Raw genomic sequence first — 20,156 nt, 5'->3', positions numbered from 1 at the left:
GTTTGTTTTATTTGCCTTGCACTGTAATGTGGGAGTGAATCCTACATTTGGAGGTTTCACAGCATATTCCTGACTTACTCTGTGATGACCCATTTCAGAATGGGGGTCAGCTGTGTGAATACATTAGTTGAGGGGGCAGATCTGGCATCATTGACTGGGCACTGTTCCTTTGGGCTCACCACAGATCACAGACTATGACTCAGGGGTAGGGAATGCCTCCCCACTTAATCCCTACTGTAGGGATTAGTCCATGAGTATACACTGGAGGGGGGGTGTTTGTGTGCATAGAAGACTTAGCTAAAAGCTACAATGGGGAAGCTCATCATAAAGAAAGTGGCCAAAGAACAACAACAAAGTCTCTGCTCTTCTAGGCAAATGTTTATGCCCTGACCCCTCTCTAGATACCACCCACAAAGCTTTGAGAAACACCTTGCGTTATTAGCTAGCTTGCTGTGCTGAAAAGGCATGGGGAAGAAAAGCTAAGCACTTCAAATGCTTACATGACAAGCAGAGAATGGAAGAAGTGTGGACTAATATTCTTCAGCAGGAGGTCTAAAGACTTCCTCCAGAGAAAGGAGTGCCATACTTCAGTTTAGTTTAGATGAAGGGCAAGCAGAGTCAGTGAGAGCTCCTGAGTGTCTTTGGGATATATATATATATACACAGGGGAAGACACCACATCCTCTGGAACACCAGCACCATTCAGTGTAAACTGAGGAACTGTATCAGGGCTGTGGGTTCTGAAGCACAAATCTCTCCAAGTACATACTGCAGAACAATACTTCACTCATTTGATCTCTAGAAAGCTCATCAGCCTGTCTTTACAGTAATCTGCTGTTCCGAATAACGCTTAAAGCTTCTAGAAAGTATTGTGATTGGTGTCTGAAATGCAACGGCTTCTGTAGCTAGCAAAATGGGTGCAACAAAGGTGTGTGTGGGAGGGGTGTCTTAAAATGGAAAACCTGCATGAACTAATTTCTGCCTGGGGGTTTGATCAGTAGATAAGAGGCTTCTAGCTATTCTCCAAAAGCAGGGCTGTGGGGAAGGAGAGAGCAGTCATCCCTAGCTTCTGTTCACTGATGTGCTTTCTTGAAACTGCAATGAGGAAGTAGAGCACCTGTTGTTTGACCTCAGCTTGTGGTGTTTGTCAGAGTGCACTTTAGAATAGGATTCTGACTAAGGGGTTTTCCATTCAGAATATTTTTGAAATCTGCCATATAAACTCCTCTCCCCCCCTTCTATTTTTTTTTTTTTAAAAAAACAAGAGTGCTAACACACTCCTCAAAGCACTTGGATTAATTGGTGTGGGGAAGTAGAGGAGGGGCAAAATACTTCAGGGGTGGAGAAACAGTTGGACTGTGCAAGCAATACTAAGCTTTGTTATGCTCATCTCCTCTGAGTCAAATCCTAGACACAATCAGCTACCTCCAGTCTAATGAAATCACCTGCCCCATAGCTATTCAGCCCTTTCCTCCTCTCTTCCTCCCCAAACTTTACCACATTTCTAATGTTTACAAATATCCCCCTGCACTTGTTATTGGGTCTCTTGTGGAAGACACCAGCGAGTCACCAGACACCAGCTGAGTGGTGGTGTGGTTTTGTAAGATGGGTCAACATTCCAGGCATATTTAGGAAACAGGCTTCTGAGTTAATCTGTGTCTGTGCCCAAGTTGCCAAACGGCTGGTGGCCTATGTTGCTCCATTCTCAGGTACTTGCAATTTATGAAGAATTTTATAAAATTTTTTGCTTTAATTGTATAGGTATTCCCAAAGGTGTGACACTGAAGTTCCATGAACTGTTCTTGTATGCTTTATTGCACCATGTTCATCGCTAGTAAACTCATGCTGGGAACAAGTTCAGGCCATCAGGTACTGAAGCTTCACCCTTTGGCAGTACATGGCTGGTATAGTTATATTGCCTCTTTGTAGAAGCTCTATATGTCTTGAGCACCAATATTGTTTGGTGTAAAGACACTGCAGTATTCTTAACAGGGTGGGTATCTCAGCAGTCAGAAGGAATCAACTGGTCTCTTCATTTAGCTGTATCTATCCACCTTCCCTTCATCAGACACGTTCTCACTGGCTTCCATGATCACCTCCATCAGTCCCACGTAGTCACCCTCTGCTAAGGAGATACCGGAGTCATTAGGTGAGGGACTCTCTGCTCTTCTCTGTTCCTCAGTGTGATGAGCACTAGCATTTCCATTTCCTGTCTCTCTTCCAGTCCCAGAAACCTCTATGGAAGCCTGGACTGGAGCACTGGATGTATCATCTGAGCTTGGACTAGGAACAGTGCCTGAGTTCCCTAAGCGCGACCTCTCCAGCACTGGGGATGTCACAGGGGTGAATGAAAAGAAGAGGGGCCCACTGCCACCAGGGGTTCTCATGCTGGGAGTATGAAAGTTGCTATGATTATCCGAGTTTGGGGTGGCTGCTGGTGTCACGTTCTCTAGAGTTTGCCAGGGATGTCGGCGGCCTTTCAGACTCTTCAAGCTCTTGAAGCTGCCCTGTTTTTCATGGTCTGGGGCCTCTGCTAGGAAGGGAAACTTGGGGCTTTCCGATACTATTGATTGAAGCCCTGGGCTCCTAACAGGGGCAACCTCATTCATTTTATTGTTCAATGTGTTATTCTCTCCTTCCTCTACTGTCACCACCAGGGAGTCTGGGGCTTTTTCTCGCTCTCCTGGCCAAACAAAAGTTTCCTTAACTGCAGAACCAAGGGAGCTCTGGCTTTTGTCCACATCAGTAGCCCTGGAAGGTGACAGGTTGGCAAAGTTGTCTCTCATTGAAGTCGAACAGGCCACAATGCTGGAGAGAGCAGGGGGCTTCTTGCGTCCTGGGCGCCTGGATGGGAAGATCAGCGGGATGGAGCTGATTGGTGTCTGTGGAGCGCTATAAAAGCCAGGTCTCTCAAAGAAGGGGGTTGACATGAAGGCATCAAACTCTCTCAGTTTTCCGTCTTCATTGTCCCATTGCTCATGTGAACTGGAGCCTGGGTGGGAGGAGTCTCCCTTTTGCTGATTGGCACTGCAGGGGCTTCCAGATTTCCCTACATCCTGGTACAAGTAATGAGGGAAGGGGGACAAGGGGTCATTCCTCTTGCGTGGCAGGTTCATCCGGGAGGATGACCTGGAGAAACTCGGTGACTGGACCCCCAGCAGGCGGCCCAGATGTCCCAGCAGTGGTGTAGAGTGGTTCGCCTCCTCGTTCTCTTTAATTTGCTCCAGCGGCTGAAATTCCATCTCTTCTTTCTGCATGCTGGGAAGAGGCAAAACAGGCTGTTATGTACAGTGATATGAATTCTGGATGGAATTTTCCTCCAGAGAGTGTAGGAAGGACCTTGCTGAATGGACTTTTGCCTTCCACTAGAACAGTGAGTGGAGATCAGTGAAGCTTAGGGGGGAGGATTGCAGCACAGGGCAAGCACTGGCAAACCTCAGCCCCTGATGTCTTCCTCTGTATTGCTATGGGGAGCAGTAAAAGGCACATTGTTGTGGCCACTCGTGTTGGAGACAGGCAGAGGCATCATTACACACAAAGTGATGCAAACACACACATGTTTTGACTAAGGAAGTTAAACCTCTCTCTCTCTGGGCTATATAGCCACAATCTCTTACCATGATTTCACATGGAAAGGAAGATTTGAGAAACACTGAACTCCAGCGGGGGGACATTTGTGGCCAGGGAAGAACTGCTGCCTTCCTAGAAGAGCATTGGTAAAGTCCAGAGATAATTCAACACACTGTGGCCTTGGGATGGGGTGTAAATCTGGCCTCCATTGGTAATTTCATGTGGCAGGAAAGCTTCACTCACCTAATGTCAAAGGTTGAGCCAAGAAATGATGTTCGCTTATATTCAGCAGTGGCTGCGGTGTAGGGTGGCTGGGGGTAGGACTCGTTCCAGTACAGGTCCTTCTCCATGAAGGGCAGATCCTGGTGCATGTCATCCACAGCGAGAAGGGAGACCTGCAGGGGATGATGGGAATGTCAGACTCAAGGGGGTAAAATTATCACTGTGCATGGTGCAGTACCTTCATTTAAGAGAACAAATTCTCCTCCCCAAAGAGTTTGCAATCTGACTAGGGAAGGGATGCAACAGGAAAGCACCCAATGAATAGGCAGCTGGGTTTGGTACATGGATTGTTAGTTACTAGGGTTGTTCTTTATGTATACAACGTTGTTTAAATTGGAGCGAAGGGGAAAGTGAGGGAGTCACTATTTGGAGTACGGAACGGTGTATTTTAGGAGGGATAAGAAGGTGGAGTTTGTTGCTTGGTCCCCAGTCGGAGGGAGACTGTTCTAGGCCCAAGAATCTGTGTGGAAAAGGCACAAGGTCATTGAGGGGAGAAGGGGCCAGAATGGCACAGCACAATGCAGCAGTGGGAGTGCAGTGAGACATAGACAAGTCACGTAAAGCCTTAAACATGAGCACGGGCTGGATAGAGAAGGACACAGGAGGAGCATGCAGGGACACAGCCCCTCTCGTGCTTTCGCCAGCCACCATGTAGCTGGAGCAGCATATGCAGAAAGTCATATGCTCAGTGGTGTGGCAGATCTTGTCCCATAATCTTCCATGCACGTGGGCTGGTTCCTCGGCTACTGGGGGAACAAGGAGCAGGGCTGCTTCATCAAGCATGCAGACCCCCCGCCCCCGACACTCAGTGCCCTGCCCTTATGTTATGCTGTCTGCAGCGCAGAGCAGGAACCAGGGATGATAGAGAAGAGGTGCCACGTGACCTCTCTCCTTGTGTTTGGAGACCTGGAGCCATGAGTCTACTCAGTCCCTGGGTGCTACCCTATCTCCGCTCTCATCTCTGATGGTCCTGCCGTGTGGGATCAGGTCCCACCGTTACCTGCAGGTTCCTGTCGATGAGCCAGTTGGTTTCAAAATCGTCATCATCCTCTCCGAATGGGTTGATGAGCTGTTCAGCCACCTGCGCATTGAGAGCACATGGCAAGGGTTCAAACCCCCTTCCCGAGGGAGCAACCTGCAGGGCCACTGGGACCCTGTGCTCCAGCACTAGGCCTGGGAAGTACCTTTCAGCTACATTTCTTCTTCCAATCAGCAGCAGTGAGGGAGTTGAAAAGGGAAGATTAGCTGCCCTGTGGCTTCTGGGACAGTTAGTGCTAAGGTGTGTTTGCTGTGTTACACTCCATTAGCCTTGCAGCTGAGGAGGCCTTCCCTCAGTCAGTCACTGTAACTCCTGGATTCAGCCAGAGGGATGGCCACAGAAAAATTCTCCTCAGGGCCAATGAAGCCCACTGTCTCAGAGCACTCACCAGCTGGTCAGGCCCCAGTGATAGGTCCCTGGGCTTAGGATGTGAATCCAGATCTCCTGCAAGGAGGTGCACTCAGATACAGGGAAGACCCTGGCAGTGCCCTCACCTCTGCTGGCCTAGATGGAGAAAGCTAAGCACTGGGACTTGAATGTGAGCCTGTTGTATGGCAGTGCTGGATCACTCGGACAGTGGGATGTCCCCCAGAGCGATCTGAGAAACTCCTGCCTGGGTCTGGAATCAATTCCAGGCTTCCCATGTTGGGGAAAGAAGGCTCCCAGAAGGTCAGGGCATGTTTCCTTGGACTCACCTTTAACCAGCCAGCATAGAAGAAGAACTGCAGGAGTGTGAAGACAGGCACAAACAGATCCAGCTCATGGCCAGGATACCCCTTCTCTGGGTCCAAGAACTGCCGGCCAATCAGGCAGGCCAGGAAGAAGCTGTAAACGGCCACCGTGACCACCTGGGGAAGGGCAGGGGGATGCAGTCAGAAACAGATCTCAGTTCCTAGCTTGCTTTCCTTGCCATCCTTCCTCAGATTCCCCTCCAACCCCTCCAGACTACCGCAGGCTGCCGAGGAGCTCTGCAGGGCTGCTCACTCTGTGGCCTTTCTAAGACTGTGTTTCAGAAGGCAAAGATGGGTGCTTCTCTGGATGGGCACTGCCCCAATCCACCTCCCTCTCAGCAGGAAGGTGTCTTTCTGCTGCAGCCATTTTTAAATGCCCTCCACCCCCTGCAAATTATTTCCCTGTTCCCTCAATGACCATATAACTCTGGGGACAAGCTAGACCCAGGGACAGCACTGCTAAGTGCTTTGCCCCTCTACCGCACCGTCCACCTACAAAGCACATGTCTTAGAGGCAGTGAAGCCTCACAACACCCCCATGAGGGCCAATGTGGAAATTAAGGCACCAAGTGTTTGTGTGACCTGCCCAAAGCTGCACAACAAATCATCTGCAGAGCTGGGAAGCGCAATCTGGTCTCCCTCTCCTGCCCCCAGAAAACTTCCCTGAGTGCCCCATGTCTCAGCTGGGTGGCAAAACACTGAGGGAGTCTTGCCAGCTCTGCCCCAGATGCAGAGACCACCAGCTGGGTGGCAAAGTGCTGTCTTCCCTGCCGGAGCAATGGGTCTGTTGGGTTGCTGGTTCTTGGGCTGGTTCTCAGTGGAAACCAAGAGATACCAGTGTGGCCCCCCAAATGCTGGAGGTTGCTAAAATTCCCAGCAGGGTGCTATCTGCAGTGTTGCCAACCCCAAACTTTCAAGAATCATGAGTCTGGCTCCCGGAAATGATGGGATTGATTTAAACCATGAGGGGTTTTTATATACATCTATTTTTAATTTGCCTTCTGCTTTCTCAGCCTACAGATTTCACTTGTGGCACATTTTCAAGCTTTTCTCTACAAACCATGAGGGCTGGAAACTTTCTTCTTGTTTTTTGAATGCAAACTAAGATTCTCGTGCCATCTCCTGACGCCAGAAGCTGGGGCTTTCAGGGACAAAAACAAATATGGCACGACTTGTGAGTTGGCAAAACTGCCAGGTGCCCTGCCACCCTGCTCTGGACAAACCCCATGGCCTGCAGCAAAGCACCGAAGCCGGGATGGCAAAGCTTCAGGGGCACTTGTGGACATGTCTGGCTCACAATGTCTAGGGGAGTAGGGCCCTGGGTCAGGGGACTGTGGCTGGATATCTCTGGCAGAACTCCCATTGCAGGTGCCTGGAAGCAGAGAGAAACTGTTTCCGTTATCATGATTGAGGAGCCTGCATGGGCAGACTCTTCCTCCTTGAGCGCGTGACCTTCCTCCCACCCAGAAAGTGCAGCCTCAGCAGGCTGGTCTGGCTCGGCATTCTGGCCCTGGAGCCAAGGATCCATGGTGAATTAACAACCCCTGGCCATGCCCCATTATTAGCTGAATCCCCGCTCTGTACTCCTGGGACATGGCTTGAGCTGTGCAGTTCCCTGTTGTCTGTGGATGCCTCATCACCCTGAAGAGCTGAATGCTGCGTGGAGCTGACATTGCGAGCGCAGGGCATTAGTGCAGTGTGTGTGCATGAGGGTGTGAGCAGAGGCGGTGTAGCGCTGTGCCGTGCCCTCCAGGAAAGCATCCCATGGCCACCCATCGTGACCGAGCTCCTGTGGAACACCACTGTGACCAGCTGTGGCCTTGACATTCTCTTGCCTTTGATCCTGGTTTGCAGGAGAATCTGATCTGCACAGGGCTCTGAATAAATCCCCCACTAACCTTTGCCTTCACAGCCATCCGGAACCGGAGTTGTTCCTCTTTCACAGCAGACCACACTAGTGGGAGTGAGCTTTGCCTAAGCAGCTGTGTTATACAAGCCAGGGGGCTGGTGCCAAGCTGTCTACCCCCGCGTTGCTGCCAGAGATCTACTGAACGGTGAGAGCGCCTTGTGTCCAATGCAGATAAACAGCTTTCTCTGCACACCGGGAGTGTCGATGGCACCTCCCACTGCATTCTCCAGTGCCCCCAGAGCAGTGTCCTCGGGGCTAAGGTACCAGCATTGTTGAGTGGGGAGAAGCTGAAGCATTTCCAGGCTGATGAGCAGGCTTTGGAGGTGTATATATGTAGGAGGTATACGTGTGTGTGTGTGTGTCTGGAGTTCATTCATATGTATGGCGTGTGTGGGGACACACGAGTCACCCACCATAGGTTTGTCTATGGGTTGTCTGTCTGTGAATTGATGAGGAATGTGGGTGTGCGTGCCTGGAATCAGTGCGTGTGTGCTGGGATACACGTGTCTGCTGCATAAGTTGGTGTTTGTGTGTGTGGGTAAGTTTGTGTATGTAGGGTGTGCACTGGGGGGGGGGTCCATGTGTGGATATGGGGCATATCTAGGGGTCCATGGGGAGGGGTGGGTATGTGGAGAACCACATGTGTATTAAAGAGCCTTGCCTGTTTCCCAGCACATTGTGTCTTGCAGTAATTCGCCTTGCAGAGGCCATTGGGTGTGGCAGCGGCTACAGAAGACCTCCTGCACTCACCTGAGTGTAGACCAGCGGGATACTGATCCAGTCATACCCATAGAGTCGCCCACACTGGCTACGCAAGGTGTTTAGTTCCTGGAGTGGGGAACACCAGAGAAAAAGGAATGGCTCCCCTCCACAGAAAAGCTACCTCACACTCACACTCTCCCATCCTCCTTCCCCTCCAGACTCCTCCACCAAGGGGACATACCTCCCAGGTAGGGCAGGGGATTCACTTTCTATGGTCAGTCACTCCTGGGCTCTGCCCATTCTTAAATATTGAGCTTTCTGCCCTCCCCACCACCACACTGGAGCACCAGTGGGACCTCTGGCTTGTCCTGAAGGGACCCTTTTTCTACTGGAGTCAGGGCCTGATTCTCCTCTCACACCAGTGCAAACTGGGAGTAACTCCTCTGGAGTCAATGGCATTACATCCTTGTAAAGCAGGGTGAGAGAAGAGCAACCGTCTCCTCGTCTAGAGTCCTGGGCTGTCTCAGACAATTGCTGTTCTAGTGGACCCCACACCGCATTGGACTAATGTCCCATTTTCTCCATTCCATTGAGTGATAGATATGAGTGAGCACGTTTCCCATTGAAGTTAATAGAGTTACACCACGGATGTGATTGGTACAGTCTCTAAGCCCCACCTCACCCTCCCTGCTCCCCTGGGGGACCAGCAGGAAGCTCCACCCAGAGAGGAGGGCAGGGCTGGTTCGTTCTTAACATGCCCTCTGGCTGTTTCCAGAACTCACGTTCAGGATGCCCTGGAGCATCACGCTATCCCGGATTCTGCCCTCGTTCCGTGCCTTCACAGCCAGGTTCGAGAACCACACACAGGGGATCCAGAACTTGTTGTGGGGAGAGTTCAGGCTCTCAAACTTCTTGTGCTCTTCTGGGGTCATGAGGCCTAAATGGGCAAGAGCAGATGGGGGATGGAAGACAATGAGGGCCTCTCCTTTCCAGTCTTTCCTTGACACATGAAAAACCTGCAGGGAAAGGGAAGCCAGGGGTGGGTGTTCACCTAGCAAAGCAAATTGACCCACACATCAGGAGATCCCATGGAGTCAGGGAAGTTCTGCCGCTCACAGGCTGGCCCAGTCTCTTGTGGAAACTCATGTGCCTGTCCCCACATGCCTCTGGCCCTGCAAATCAGCAGGCCAGCTTTGGACCAAGGAGAGAGAGGATCCAGGGGCAGAGCCCTTAGGGCAGCAGAGCCTGACTGGAGTTCTGAGTGGTTGGGGATTGTGCCTCTCCAAAATTTTGGCATGCACCTCTGAGCTCTCCACTGTGACACACACAACCTCCCACACCGGTTGTGTTCCCTGTCTAGAGGTCAGCATTGCACATCCTAAGATTGTCCTAAGAGTTCTCTCATTGTGGAAAATCAGTCAGTGTTCAAAGGGCCAGGCTCCCACTGTCTGATAGAGAGGGGCTCATTCCTGCTGCCACATCCCCTGTGCATCTGATCTGGTAGTTCTTTACACCTATGTTGCACTCGGTGGCCCTTATTCCTGGGTCTGAGCGAGCTGTGATCTGTGTAGGAGCAGAGGGGAGAAGGGGGAAAGCTCTTAAGCTATCTTTCTTCTGTCCTGGTCTTTGGCCGAACCAGTCCTGGCATAATTTTGAGTAGCCCAAGTAGTTCTAAGTGATGCAAGCTGGAGTAGTTCCAAAGGGCAGAATATCTGTGGGGTAGGTCCATCTCGAGGCAGGGTATTTGGAGGCAATTACCCTAAGAGGGCAGGTAACTTCCAGAATAATTACCCAGAAGAGGCAGAGTATTGATAGGATGGGGCCCATGAGTCAGGGTATTTCCAGTGAAAGCATCTGTAAGCACCAGGTATTGCATGAGGCGTTTACACCAGAGGAGCAGGATATTTACTGGGTCAGTGCCATGTAATTACAAACTTCTCTGGAGCAGACTGCAATAACCCTGTGTACCTAGTGAAGCCTGTCTAGGTCTCAGAGCACTCACACCCGGAAACCTGGCGTCCTCTCTCCTTGTTCTCAATGCTGGGGCTCACTGTTGCTTTGTAAGAAGAGGCTTTTATGGAAACCCACTGGGGACAAATGTGCGATGCATTAGCTCTGGAATGTGTCATTCATGTCAGGCACTCATGACTTTTGAAGAGGAATAACAGATGTCCCACCCATGAAGCACCCCCCTAACAATATTGGACACATCCCACACAACTAAATAACCCTTGCAACACCCCTGATAAAAACTATTATCATTCCTTTTGGTAAATAGGAGGAATTGTAGATGGGGAAACTGAGGCACAAGACAGCTGTGGCTTGCTCAAGGTTCCACAGTCAGTACAAGAACTAAAACAACCAAATTGCTGGCTTCCAAACTGCTGCTCAGAACGCACCTTTGAATCATAGACTTTAATCACAGACTTTAAGGTCAGAAGGGACCATTATGATCGTGTAGTCTGACCTCTGCACAACGCAGGCCACGGAATCTCACCCACCAACTCCTGTAACAAACCCCTGACTTATGTCTGAGCTATTGAAGTCCTCAAATCGTGGTTTAAAGACTTCAGGGTGCAGAGAATCCTCCGGCAAGTGACCAATGCCCCACGCTGCAGAAGAAGGTGAAAAACCCCCAGGGCCTCTGACCACAAATCCTATCTGGTGGAGATCATTATCAACAAAAGGCCTTTAAAGAGATGAAATCTCTGACCACATCGTTACTGTCTGGGGTTACCTGCAGCTAAGCTGCTGTCAGAATTCTCTTTGCTATGAGCTGTTCTATGTTTGAAGTAAACCTGATGTTCAAGGTGCTGATTTGCTGATTGACAAAGACAAACCATATTTAACAAAACCAGAGAAAACAAGGTAAAAAACTAAAAAGCTGAATGAAAAGCAATGACCTTCAATGGCCACCAGAGAGCGCAACAATCTGAGAAACAGGTCAGGAATGCCTATGAGACTTGCGGATATGAGAGACTCAACTTTTATTTGCCTTTATGTGCTTCTTTCATCTGTGTTATTCTCTTAATGTGTACTCCCTCCCTCTCCTCCAACAGTACACTAATTGTCAATAGCCACCCCCCCCCCATGAGCATAACTTACAATGCTTAATCATGCACAACAATGACTGATCCTGGGCAAAATCCACCCCAGTGCAGGAGGCCTGCTCAAGCCCCAGCACTTAGACTCATGCTGAAGGCTCAAGTAGTGCAGAGGACTCTGCTGGCCCTTTGCAGTGGGGGGAGCATTTCACCATGTCAGCGCAGCTCATGAGCAAACCTACAATAACAAAGTGTCAATGGGAGCAGGAAGGAAAGCCATCCTGTTCTTCCCAGTGACACTACAGAAACAAACCAGAGCCTGCCACTACATCTTGCTGATGAACCCTGCAATAAAGAGCAAGTGTATACAGCCCAGTGTCCTCAGGAACAGCCCTGCAATAACAAATCAAGGTACACAGCCCCAAACCTGCAATAACCAACGTGCGTGCATGCGCACAGTAGAGGACAAATTCATTGTGATCAGAAACTAGCCTTCAATTGCACTATTCCGAAGCTCAAACAACAGGAAAAAACATGATTGGCTAGGTCGATCTCAAAGATGCATTCTCTCCTAATGACATAGGGCTCAAGCCTGAGCCGTTCCTGGATGGGCTGGGAGCGCCCCAGAAATCTCAGTGGCAGGTGATCAGCACCTCCAGCAGCCACTTCGCACCTTACAGGATTGTGCCCATAATGCTCATTGCCTGTCCCCGGCCCTTCCTGTCCGGGTCAGACAGATTAGTTTGGATTTCACAGATTGCCCCCCTCGCCCTGGTCTCCTGAGCCATGCGGGTTCCAGTGGGTATCTCTGTATCCCGGGGCCATGCAGTTGTTGCCCCCACACCGCGACCCAGGCAGCCCTCCCAGGACTTCGGCTTGGCAGCTGCGCTAGAGGCGGAGAGGGGACCCGCCTGCTCGCACGATGTGCTCCGTGCTGGGGAAGCGCTTGTAGACAGCGGTGCTGACGGAGCGGAGGATCAGCACGCTGCAGAGGTTGCTGTAGCGCATCAGGGTACGCCGCAGGAGTCGCCCGTACTCGTCCTGCCCGTCCACGTGACTGGAGACCAGGTTCATGAGGCGGTCGGGCCATGGGATGCTCTCGTACTGTCCCCACCAGCGAGATACCACCAGGGTCACGTAGAAACCTAGGGCGGAATTGGCCGAATGAGTCCATCCAGACACCTGCCTGATGGAGCAGGGTCTGCAGGGGAGGAGTGGCTGGCTACGTCCCCGGTGCATCCCACGGGCCTGCAGCGCATTGTCCGGATCGGAAAGGGAAGCACCATCCCACTCCCCAACCGCACACTCCTTACCCAGCACGAAGGACACAGGGATCAGCTCAGCATAGCTGTTGCAATACAGAGCCAGCTTCTCAAACATCAGCCTTTGGCTTGCATTCAGGATCAGCCTGCAAAGGAAACCCAGAGGCACAGTCTCGCTATCAGCTGCTCAGAAGAGACTTCACCCTTCCCAGCCCTGTGTGGATGGGAGTCCATGAGCAAAGCCAATGAAACCACTATGCTCCCTGACCTAGGAGATGTTCCATGGGAAACACCTCGCTTGTCAACCCAGGAGAGGTGTCCCAGGGAGCTCCACTCTGTCTTACCCAGGGGACGCACCACAAGAAACATGTTGCCATCCCATCTAGGAGATGTCTGTGCTAAAGGAAATGACCCAGTGGCCAGCTCAGGAGATACTTCCTGGCCTGCTGTGAGGCAAACTAGGGCTGCTGGCTCAGGTGCTGCAGTGAGTTTGTCAGCCCTCAGGCATACAGTAGCAGAGACTGCGTCAGATGACCCCAGGCTCAGGTATTTCCATAACCCCAGCAGAGGTGCAGAGCAGAGCAGACGGAGTAACAGTGCTACCCAGCCAGGAGCTCTCCTGCTGCCTCGCAGTGCACCAGACTCCAGCTGCAGCCCCAGTCCCGCCTGAACCCTGTCCTTGCCCTGCAGTAGCCTCACTCCAGCCGTGTCACTGACCTGCTCCAACCTTTCTTCTGCCTTTGGATCCCCCCCCAGCCCTTGGACTCTGACTATCCAGTTTCTACCTTCGGCGCCTGTCTGGACTCCGGCTTTGGTATCAGCTTGTCTTGTCTCTGGACTCTGACCACCCAGCTTCGATCTCTGGCTGCACCTGGACTCTGGCTACGGTTCCGATCCTGTCTACAGACTCTGATTTCGGTTTTGACTCCAGCCTGCCCCCAGATCTTGGTTCCAGGACCACGCTTTGCTCAGGCCTAATCCTATGCCGAGCTGTGACCCAGGCTGCAGCCACTAGGCCTGACTATCAGAAGCAATGCCTGACCCCTTCTTTCTGACTCTATGGGCAATACACAAATGTCCAAGCCAGGAGAGGCGTAGTGGCCAGTACAGAGATGTTGTACGATACCAGAAATGTACCATTGAACTGGATTTAGCACCCCGGTGAATTTAAATTAATTGTAATCTCTATTCTGATGCCTGTCATTCAGACTCTAATAGTAGCAAACTGGGAAGGAGCTGCTTCTGCCTTTATACAGAGCTGCTTTCCTGCCTTGGCCTCAGTGCCACCTAGATACACCTTAGCTCAGCTGCATGAGCTGAGTGACTTTCCCTCCAAGAAACAGAGTCACAGAACACATGACCCCCACACCAGACTCCACGACAAACTAGTAGCCCCAATCATTCTGTCTGCTCCATGAGAGACACCAGAGGAAATGCCAGGCTGTGCCATCTAAGGGATCTCTTCCCAACAGCACCCTTCCGGGGGTTATCCTCTGTACTTCCACTATCTAAGCCCAGAGAAACCATCTTCCTGAGGAGTGGAGATGTCCCCTGTATATGCACATCCAGCTTATCTGCATTAATTTAACCATAAACTGCTCTTTTCTGGAAGGATGGGTAACCATCATACATAACTTACTTTCCCTTCACAGAGAATCCAGGCTTCTTCTAAGGAGAAGGGTCACCCTGTGTATATTTCACGAGTAACCTGGGAGAAACTCTAACCCCATTGATAATGGAAAGCGGTCAGGTAGTAAACTATATTGGAACAGTGAGGAAAGAGCTTTCTTCTCTTCACGTCTCAGCAGATCCAGGGAGCAAGTCTCGGCTGTTCTTGGGAAATGGAACCACTGCAATGCATCATCACTGACACTGCTTCACCAGGCTCGGACCTGAACTGAACATTTCTTGCCCAGTTCCTTTTCCCCAGTAGCCAGTATCATTTTCCTCCAACCCACACAGCCCGAACAATGGGCAGAACCTGGATGGGTCTCTCAGGGCTCAGTTGAAAGAGGAAGCTTACCTGTAAGTGAGGCTGATGCTGAAGTAGAGAGTGATGAAGATGAAGAACTCGCAGTAGAGGAGTTTGTAGATACTCCCTTTCCATCGGATCAGGAGCTGCGAGAAGGTTCCCAGGCGGGCATCAGCTACTCGATTTGTGTACGTCACCGTCATCACAGAGCCTGTGAGAAACAAAACATGGAGACACTGAGGCCATCAGGAAACCTGCTAAGGGGGTGGAAGGAGGCTGGGGTACAGCAAGGGGTACCCATGATGAGCTAGTAAAGGATTTCTGTGCAGTGTGGGGACGCTGTCCAGAAACAGCAAAACTAGGAGTCCATCCCAGCTGTGCACAGAAACTCAGGTTCTTCTTTTCCTGGGGACACCCCAAAGTCCATTTCAGGTAGGCCCAGAAATCCAATTCAGAGAATCATGCCACGGCCCATTCATCAAAAGTAAACACAGTCCAGAACATCAGGAAGTAGTGAGGCTGGCCCATATGTGCTAGTTGGAGGTGGGCCTGTTGAATTTCCTATGGTTTAGGTTGGAGCTGAGCCCTGGCACTTTAATGAAACATCTGGACTGGTAGCCTCTGGCTGTGGAAGACTCAGAAGGACATATCTCTGCCTGATTTACCATTATCTTTCCCTGATTTACCATTATCTATCTATCTAGGTGTTTATACCATGCCCATCACCTCAGTATCTGGGTGCCTGTAGAACTTGTGGATTTGCTGTCTCAGGAAAGACGAATCTTGCTAAAATACACCATGTTTCTCATAATTTGTTCGAAGGAATCCTCAAAGGATCCACTGCAAAAAGCCTGGATCAGATTGGTCTTGCATAAAAGATCCATATCCAGTAACCTAACCCACAACAGAGCAAACTTTGTTGCAAGCAAGAAGTCTGGTCAGTGTCCCAGGGAGAGCGGAGGGCAGTGGTGCTGTGGGGGAAGCTGATGGTGTGTCCAGGTCTCCTTGAAGGGACTGTTCAGGCCTTTTCTCTGAGAGATTCTTCCACTGGTAACTGGGACAGTTACCAGTAGAATCCATTCTGCTGCTGGGAGGGAGAAGGGTTTGCCAGCTTTACCCTTCCTCCCTTCCCAGGACAATGCATTGCTAAGGTCTCTTTGTGTTGGGATTGGTGTTTGACTCTTGCCATTCGCAGCCGCTGAACTGAGGCTCAGGAACAGGGAAGGGGCTCTGTCATTACTGTTATTCAGTGCTCTGGACTATGCTGGATGGACAGCCCTGATTATGGCCAATGGCAGTGCTAGGTGCCCCTCCCAAAGCGCCTCTGTAGGGGCACGAAGGGAGCACAGTCTCCATTCAGTCCTTGGTCTCTCTTCAGACGTAGCTGACAAGGGGGCAGATTGGAGCCAGTTGCGATGGTGGATTTTGACCTGTTCCCTGAGATCTGGGCTGGGAGCACTAACTCCTGTCACACAGACCAGCTCAAAGCAGCCACTCGGTGGTATCAATATTCAGCCACTAACTGACCTGGCCTAGGTTTATCCTGTGACCTAGTAGCAAAAGGCTTCCTATTCACTACCAATTCCTTGAGCTCTGTAGTGCCCCTTGGATGAGTGGCAGAACCAGCTTAAAGTATTTGAAGGCAGGAACGAGAGAGAAAGGGTCACACCTGCTGCCCCGGCAGAGACACAGTGACTGGGACGCAGACCTAGAGCCTGGGTGATTGGCAGCTCTGGTTGGAGGGGAAGAGGTCTGAAAGCAGACTCCACAGAAGTGACGGAAAGCCCCCGGGAATGTGTGTAAAGGTGGAAAAAGAGACGACAGGGTAAAGGGAAGAAAAAGAAAGAAAGAAGGCTCTGAGGGGAGAGAGAAAGGTAGATAATACAGAAAGAGAACGGGGAAGAAGGAGCGAGGTAAAGGTGGAGACAGGAGACAGAAACAGGGAAGGGATAGGTTGGTGGAGAAGGGGAGGATGAGAAGAGAGAGGAAGAGGGAGGGGAAGATGAGGGGAGGCAGTTTGTTAAGAAATGTTTTAAATCAGGCTTGGGCACATCTCCAGGACGAAGTGGAGATAGTTTAAACAGATCAGAGAACAGCAAAGTGTGTTGATCCCACCCACAAACGAATGCTCTGGCTTGAATTGTGGCTCTTTGATGAGCACAAGTGGTGGGGGCTGGGGGTGGGTGGCAGTGGTGTGGAAGGAAGAAGCCATCCACATCTTCTTGCCCGTCCTGTTCCGTTCACGTCAGCTTTGGGGAGTCCTCCTCCTCCAGTGCAGCTTGTCCAAGGAGAAAGTGTAAAGGCTGGGAAGGCAAAGGAAAGCTTCCTGTGGTTGAATTCTCCTCATACTATAGGTTTCCTAGCCTCTTGGGTAGTGGACCCCTTCTTTGAAGGATTACCCTTCCTGGCAGTTACGTCAGTGTTTGCAGTTTCTCAACATCACGGTTTACAGCTTTCCGGTGTTTATTTTATTAGACATTTCACTCTGCATTTCTGCTGGGGGAGGTTTCAAGACCAAGACATCTCTGGATTATGTTCCAAAGCAGAGGAGAATTGGCCCCCTGTTGGCAGCCTCAGCAGAAGGCTGATGCCTTCGGTCCATTGACTTTAAAGGGCAGTGGATCAGGCCCTAGAAATGGTCCCTGCTGCCCAGAGCTGCTGCTCAGACAACTTTCCCCAGCACTAAGTACATTGAGAAAGAATTCCCCTTGACTTCAGTGGGCTTTGCATCAGGCCTCTGGGAATTAAGGACAAATGAGAACAATGATCAGGCAGGGGAGAAAAGCATGTATCCCCCCACATGAAGGGCAGCACTGGCAACAACACAGTATCTGTCCTCTTAATGCTGGGCTTGGACGCAGGTGTGTGTCCACGTTCTGAAGGACAGCACCTCCAGCAAGGCCATGTCCCCGACACCACGCTGAGAGTAGCAGACAGCACCTCTTGCAAGAATGTGCCCCAACGCCATGCTGAGGCGGTGGATGATAGTGTATGTCCAGGTTGAGAAGGAAAGTGACTCCAGCAGCACAGGGGAAAGAGGAGTGAATAGTTTACCGTAAATAACCCATTTAACGAGTGTCACCTCTTTTCTGACCATGAATTGCTTGTGAGCTGTTGCAACGTTCTAGCATTTATTTGCTATGCCATGTATTCCCTGAACCATTATCAAGAAGTTGTGTCATCTCATAGGACTCTATGATAGTCAAAATTCAAGCTTAGTTGGTTAGTTGGACTGGACATAGATCCTGTGTGATATTGTTTCTGTTCCCTGATTCGATGAGCCTAACTCCTAGAATCAGGTATTTATTATGAAGACTCAGGTTCGTGAATTCCAATTTTGCTGGTTCTTTTGGCAACCATCCCTGCCAGGAAGCTTGTTCCTAGGCTGTTCTTGGAAAATGAACACACAAGTTGCAAGAACACTGGCAGAGTGATTTCTTTCACAAATTCAAATAAAGGCCAATGGAGAACTTTCTGCTGTAGCTAGTGACAGCTCCCCCCAATGCTGAGCTGGGTGTTGGGTGGATGGGTCTGTCCTGATTTTGAAAGATAGTACAGCACAGCATCCCCGGACACCATGCGTGCGTGCTGGAGACAGAGCATGCCCGGGGTAGGAACAGCAATTCCAGCAGTACCTCTCCAACCATAAATTAAATCAGAATATTTCATAATGAATCATGTTGAGGGAGGAAATGTGTTCAGGAAATGAAATCAACCCCTCCAGTAGCACAGTGTCTGTTAATAGCACTGGGAAGCTTAATGACTAGGTGTCTAGCACAACCTTGAGTGTATAATAATGATAATAATAATTAACAAGAGAAGTTACACCACCATAAAACGGATGTAATGAAATATCAGTTCAGAACCTGCACGCCTCTATTGGACAGACTAATACAAGTTATACCGTTGAATGTGTGCTTCTTTTTTCAAATTCATGAATATTTATCCATATCTGAACCTGCTAGCTTTTGTCCACTTGTGAATTCGTTACCCACTCCCTCCACACAAACACACATTGTTGAATACAAGACAGTGTTCACTCCCAGCTGATGCTCCCAAACTGCAGGTGCCCTTTAAAGCATGAAATCAACCCTCTTCCTGGGAAATGGACCTGGAAAGCTGGGAAATCTGCACTGCTGACCATCTCAAAGACCAACTTGACCCTCCATCCCAAAAGGAACGCACACATATCCAGCGTTATTACTCTTTCTGAAGATGCTACTGCGTTGGCAGTGTCTTTTGTGTTGCATTTTCAGTGACAATTAGCTCTCAGCCCACACTGTGATACCAGAAAGCTACACAGCTGGGACCTTTGTCTGCCAAGTAGATAACTCCTCTTGTAATGCCCATTATATGTGTACATTTTCATATATGTTTCTAGGACTTAGAAGGCTGGTTGCAACTTTAACTGCTCTATAACCTGCACACATATAGGCTATGTCCCAGAAAGGTACACACACGTACATAGCTATATTGGGGACCTATTAGATAAAGCTGGCTGTGTTGTGTGTGTTACAGGCGCGCTGTTCATGTCTCAAAGCGCCCAGGGAGACTCTTCATTACATAACTCAAATGCAGAATAAATTTTTACCAAACATGGAAAACTTCAGCTCTTCTTTATGTAAATAATGGCTGTTTCCCACCTCCATCTAATTCCTCTGCTGCAGGCATAGGGCCCGGGCCATTTCCCCTGCTTTTCCCCTTTGCTATGGTTAAGGTAGTTTCCCTGCCATCCTGCCCGTTGGGGTGGAAATATTGCAGGATGGGACTGGATGGCTGGCTTTCTCTGCCCTTTGGGGCTGGGGGATGCAGCGTAAGGTCAGTGTTGGGACTGGCATATCGGGATCTGGGATAGACAAGCAGAAAGAGACAAAAACACTCGCACCTCATTTACAGTGAGTCTGCATAGCCAGATACCCGGCTGCCCAGCATTCTGTATGGGTGAGGTCTGTTCTCCCACCATCTACACAGCCACTGCCTGGTTATTCGCTGAATAGTTCTGGTCATTCCATTTGGATTAACAATCACATCCAGAAACTGATGGACATTCACCAGCTTTCACACTCACACAGACAGACGGACAGACAGACCCAATCAAGTATCCACAACAGAAAGACGGATGCTAATATACCATGGTGATGGGCATGGTATAATACTATACATAGACAGATCAAACTAGCAGTCCCTGAGGGAATCTTTCCAGCCATGTGATAAAGCCCCATGGGGTGCGAGTACTTACCGGCACAGGCTTCCGGACTGCACGGGAGACTTGGGAAGTTTGGTTCTGCATGTGTCCTCGCTGGGTCCTTTGTTGGCACACGCCACCCCCCTCCTCCCACCGCCCCCTAGGCTCATGCGGGATTGAACCTGACAGAGACCGGGTGCTCTAAGGAGCCTGAAACCCACTTGGGAGCTGCAGCCGGTCACTTGATTCTTTAATCTCACTCCCATTACAAAAGAGACTCTTGTCTTTGCGCCGTTCTGGTCTAATCTTCTGAGTAAGCCCCTGTGTGTTTACAGAGGCAGCTGGGGGAGCGGGAAGGCAGGGCTGGCTGCTTGGCGGCTGCTGCTAACTCCTGGCACAGCCAAGGTGGCTACAAGAAGAGAGGCATTTTCCTCTAATTCTTTCCTGTTTGGTTCCTTCC

At 50.3% G+C, this 20,156-nt stretch overlaps 1 protein-coding gene across 1 annotated transcript; it reads right to left on the bottom strand.

Moving 5' to 3' along the window:
* Nucleotides 1-1,615: 1,615 nt before the first annotated feature.
* On the bottom strand, nucleotides 1,616-19,826 carry BEST1 (bestrophin 1). The gene is made up of 10 exons (XM_084629833.1): nucleotides 19,751-19,826; nucleotides 14,563-14,722; nucleotides 12,591-12,685; nucleotides 12,189-12,422; nucleotides 9,016-9,170; nucleotides 8,282-8,359; nucleotides 5,587-5,739; nucleotides 4,853-4,933; nucleotides 3,814-3,965; nucleotides 1,616-3,258 (listed from the first exon to the last, which is right to left on the bottom strand). The coding sequence occupies exons 2-10, from the start codon at nucleotides 14,712-14,714 to the stop codon at nucleotides 2,037-2,039; spliced, it is 2,322 nt and encodes a 773-aa protein (XP_084485959.1). The 5' UTR covers nucleotides 14,715-14,722; nucleotides 19,751-19,826; the 3' UTR covers nucleotides 1,616-2,036.
* Between the last annotated feature and the right edge of the window lie 330 nt (nucleotides 19,827-20,156).

Source organism: Lepidochelys olivacea (assembly GCF_965140295.1).
Source record: "Lepidochelys olivacea isolate rLepOli2 genome assembly, chromosome: 6".
Taxonomy (NCBI): Eukaryota; Metazoa; Chordata; order Testudines; family Cheloniidae; genus Lepidochelys; species Lepidochelys olivacea.
This window is presented reverse-complemented; position numbering and strand designations above follow the sequence as displayed.